The sequence below is a fragment of the Alosa sapidissima genome, chromosome 7 (genome assembly GCF_018492685.1).
Source record: "Alosa sapidissima isolate fAloSap1 chromosome 7, fAloSap1.pri, whole genome shotgun sequence".
Lineage (NCBI taxonomy): Eukaryota > Metazoa > Chordata > Actinopteri > Clupeiformes > Clupeidae > Alosa > Alosa sapidissima.
Window position 1 is genome coordinate 18,968,230 of NC_055963.1, and position 5,029 is coordinate 18,973,258.

A 5,029-nucleotide genomic window follows, 5' to 3' on the forward strand; every position below is an offset into this window, starting at 1 on the left:
CATAAAAATAGATGATTTCATAAAAGCCCTTCTAGGGATAAGTGTTGCAGTTTTGCTTTGGCTATAAGCACAATGATACTTGCTTCAGATAGCTGTTTGTCTATGTACAATGTATCTGTCCATATCAAATAAACCATTAATAAATAATAAATAAGGATAGAAAAGAATAAGCTGAAGGTCACAAATCCACATGCCAACATCCACATTTGTACATACTTGTTTTTATTTAATGTTATTACTATGTATATTACATTTACTTACAAAATAATGATAACTGTCAGGACAGTAACATGTCTTGGCACATTTGTTTTACAGGATCAAAAAATAATTTCCTCCCACAACCCCTTTTCAAATACAACCCCCCAACTTCATTTTCATGTCTCCTCCATTCAATTCTTCATACACAGTAATGTATTCATGATTTCTTCTTGCAATGATGAATCAGATGCAATGATCAGGCAGCAAGGGCAACACTACTTGGATCTGCATGTGATAACAGCCAGAGATATCTAGCAGCATTTCAACAGTATTTCTTTCACAGTGCTTGGAGTGGGGGCTGCTATACTATACTCTTTCCCAGTGATAGATCCACCACATTAACAGATCTAGAAGCAGATGGAGATCACGGAGGGGCAAACAACAAAAATACACACACACACATACATTCACGCACACACACAAACACACATACACACGCGCATGTGCACACACACACACACACACACACACACACACACACACAGACACTCACACAAATACAGACATACACAATCGCTCAGCACACGTACATGCCCAAATTGGTTTGTGATGGAATTGTAAAAATGTTCAAGTCAATAAATAAATCATTAATATTTTAAATATGAGCTTTACATATAGTTGGAAAGGATGTGACCATATGACCAATATATTAGGCTTTGTATCTACAGTATTGAGAGTAAATGTGTGAAATGACTAGGACAGGGGAAAAGAGACACAATAAAGTTTACAGTCATCTTGGTCCGTTTCTGGTGATACACCTGACAATTGCTACACACAAAAGGGCTGTGTGCAAAAGATGATGATTACCTCTATTATTTGCAGAGTTCATTGTTTCCTCTTTGACAACTTTGCTGTTTTCATATTCATTAGTCAGTATTGTTGATTTATTTTCATCTATACTAATTAGTATGTATCACTGCTTATCATTGCACAAGTTACGGCGCATTAGATGTGTATGAGAATAAATGCTAACATGTGCCATTTCTGTCCAGTGTTTAGGGGAGGTGACATATCAGTTAGCTTATCAGCAATCCCCAAAATGATTAATTCATACTATCATTCATTTTGTCTCTCATTCTCTCTCAGCTGGGGATAAAGTAAACATAATGATTTCTGAAACAAAAAATAATAAAACACAAATTGTTCATGATTAATAACATGTAAATATCTTCCTGGAAAAAACATGTAAGTATGTGTCAAATAAACGTAAAAGTATTAACCCTCAAAATGTTACAAAATATAATGAAGACTGTGGGTCTGGAGATTTCTCTACAGACTTGATATAAATAAAACATTAATATAATTTCTAATATGGACACCGTTATGACTGATATGTAACAACACCATTGAAGTATTTTTCAAATAAAATAGAATACCCTGATACTTATCACTACCTGCACTGGTAGTGGTCACTTATAACATGAGTATAAATATATCAGTAGCTATTTTCAGCACGGTTACCTCTTATAAAAAACACTGCTGAGTGAAATATATTGGACCAGAGAATAGACTACACTAGTGCATAAATATGTCGGTACAGACACTCCTGTGCTGAAAGAGTTCAGACAGACAAAAATACACAACCCACATGATCATCCGCCTTCCAATCTTGAACCCAAGAAAAAGAAAAAAACAAAAAAAAACAAGCCATCCCTTCATGAAAGGAAGACACTGAGACGCACTCTCTACTCCTCCCCCCACAGTTCTCTTAGCCTGAAGCATGTGCTACGTGTTGTGTCTGCATCCTCTCTCTGAAGTCCCTCGCCTCCGCATCAGAGAGATACACACTGCTTCAGTCCAGCCGGCAGGGCTAGATAGTGTCCTCTACATGTTTTAAAATACTGTAGTCTCTATTCGTCGTGGTTATGTGAGCAGTGGTCTGGTCGGTGGGGGGGGGGGGGGGGGTGGAGAGCTGTGGGGTGTAATGGGGTGGATCAGGTGTTTAGCGATGGCAGCAGAAATACCACCGACCAGCCACCCACCCCAAACACCTCCCAAACCCCACCTTGAGGTGCGCCCTCAGAACTGGGAGTCAGCGCCCAGGCTGTTGAAGTCTTCGGCGCCATACTTGTCGCGGCCGGACGACTGGCGGAAGCCGGCGGCGATCTCGTCGAAGGTGCGGCCCTTGGTCTCAGGCACCTTGAAGTAGGTGAAGACGAAGAAGCCGAGGAGCAGCACAGTGAAGATGATGAAGACGTACGGCCCACAAAGGTTCTACAGAGACACAGAGAAATGTAAATATTTACAAAATAAATACTATGTATAAAAAGAGATATACATACATACATTATCCAAATATTAGCCGAGGTTTATACATTGATTTTGCAAAATTTCTTCAGCTATGAGGTTAATACAAGGGGGCAGTTAATATGGTATTAATATGGTTTTGTTTTTTTAACTTGCATAAAACACCTGCGGTTTATACACAATGCGGCTAATACACAGGAAACTACTGTACAGTACAGTATATGCAGTACAGTACATTACATTACTTTGTGTTTTATCCACAGATTTATAGTTATAGACCCTTTCAATCTGTTCCTAGAGGGTTTCTGGTTGAAACATTCAAAACCAACGCAGATACTTTGAAGTTAAAATGAGTCGGACTTTAGCATAATGCTCTACAAAATGTTTTCTTATTTATTTTCATTTTGTTTGTTCCCAAGTTACCATTAGCTCAATGTTGTTTTCTGTGCCACCGGAAATGCCTTAGGAACGCACCTGTTTGTTTATGCAGTTGAAAGGGTCTACAAAATAGACACTAACCTCTGACCAGTGTACGGTACATCTATCCACATCATCTGCATTTAGTGACCCAGATGGGGCTTTTAACCACAATTTCAATACCAAAGGGAATCCATTTTATCAGTACTTGAGCTTAGTGGAAATGTAATGCATGACCTTGTCACTGCCATTACAGTCCATTAAGGCCACACAATCATAAGTACTTGTACTTTGCTTGTTCAGATTCAGATAGTTGACCTCGCCACTGTTCCAGTTTGAGTATTTTTTTTTTTAAGGTAACAGAGAAATTAAAGTATCTGAAATCCACTTACCGCTACATACTGGAAGCACATGCCCACAATGAAGTTAGCTGACCAGTTGGAGAAGCCGGCCACAGCAAAGGCTGACGGGCGGGGGCCCTGGCTGAAGAGCTCGGCCACGATGAACCAGGGGATGGGACCGGGCCCGATCTCAAAGAACGCCACGAAGGCAAAGATGGCGATGATACTGACATACGACATCCACTTTAGTTTCTCCTGTGGACAGCAGACAAGAGAATCAGTTCTAGAATCACTATAACAGATTAATGACAATTATTTTCAGAATATTGTATAATTTTTAGCTGTTAACATGGATTTAGTTCTTTACACATTGAGATGAAATGCACTGTGTAACAACAAAGTAAGCATTGCCAAATGTTAACAATATCAGATAAAAAAGGAATAGAATATTGAAAAATATAAAGCTTTTGTTGTATGGTAAGCTCAATACTGTTCAGGGACCAACAACACTCACTCTATGTGTGAGGCCTCGGCCTACTATAGCACACTCAATTAAACAGTTAGGCAATCAAAAAATGCTCGACCCAGTGCTGCCAACCTAATTGAGATCAGAGAGGCATACACAGCACAACAGTCTGTGTAGATCACTGGAAAAAACACCAACTCTGTGCTTGACTAATCATCACAAGTGGCTCTTCATGAGCCGTAATGGCTGCCGCCGTGGGATGGGATGAGGGGAGCGTAAACAAGCCGAGCACACAGCACAGCACACCCACCAGCAGCGCCATGGCGACGGTCATGAGCACGGCGGACACGGCCATCCCCATCAGGCCGGTCAGGTGCAGCGTCCTGCGGCCGGCACGCTCCACCACAAACAGCTGCAGGAGAGAGGAGGAGAGGGAAGAGCAGGGAACACGGAGAGGAGGAGGACAAACAAGAGAGAGGTGAGGAGAAAGAAGGAGAGGAGAGGAGGAGGAGGAGTAGGAAAAAACAAGAGAGAGGAGAGGAGAGAGAAGGAAAGGAGAGGAGAAGAGAGGAGGAGGAGGAGGAAAAAACAAGAGAGAGGAGAGGAGAGAGAAGGAGAGGAGGAGAGGAGAACGGAGGAGGAGTAGGAAAAAACAAGAGAGAGGAGAGGAGAGAGAAGGAGAGGAGGAGAGGAGAAGAGAGGAGGAGGAGGAGGAAAAAACAAGAGAGGAGAGGAGAGAGGAGGTGTAGGAAAAAAACAAGAGAGGAGAGAAGGAGAAAGTGGAGGAGGAGTAGGAGTAGGAGAGGAGGAGAGAGGAGAGGAGTACACAAAAAAAGGAGATGAGTTAAAAGTACAAGGACAGGGAGAAAGAACAACAGATGAAGAAAGGAGGAGGAGAGAGGACAATAGAGGACAAGAAAAAGTACAGGAAGGACAAAAAGGACAAGAAAGTACAGGAGAGGACCACCGAGGGAGAGGCAGAGATGAAAAGAACGTATATGAGTGGAGAACAGAAGGATTGATGACGGAGGAGAAGAAATCAAAGGAGGGGAAGATGGCAGAAGTGACAACAAGACAGAAGAAAAACAATACAGACATGAATGCAACGACCAAATGCAACTCAGTACAGTCTTGTCAAACAACAGGAAATCAGCATTCATACAGTTCACACACTTTTCCTACACAAAACCTTCTGCATTCTGAGGTTGCACATCCGAGTCTGAGAGACACATACCGAAACCACAGTAAAGGCTGTGTTCACCACCCCAGCACCGATGGTGGCATAGACTGGCTGCTTCAC

General features: G+C 41.8%; 1 protein-coding gene across 1 annotated transcript in view; it reads right to left on the reverse strand.

The window, feature by feature from the left end:
* Positions 1 to 205: 205 nt before the first annotated feature.
* LOC121714018 (solute carrier family 2, facilitated glucose transporter member 1-like) overlaps positions 206 to 5,029 on the reverse strand; it is a 27,428-nt gene continuing 22,604 nt past the window's right edge. Inside the window, 5 exon segments of the mRNA XM_042099144.1 lie at positions 206 to 2,349; positions 2,351 to 2,472; positions 3,315 to 3,518; positions 4,040 to 4,141; positions 4,964 to 5,029. The exon segment at positions 4,964 to 5,029 is cut by the window's right edge and continues 39 nt beyond it. Of these exon segments, the coding sequence (XP_041955078.1) occupies positions 2,193 to 2,349; positions 2,351 to 2,472; positions 3,315 to 3,518; positions 4,040 to 4,141; positions 4,964 to 5,029 (651 nt within the window). The 3' untranslated portion in view covers positions 206 to 2,192.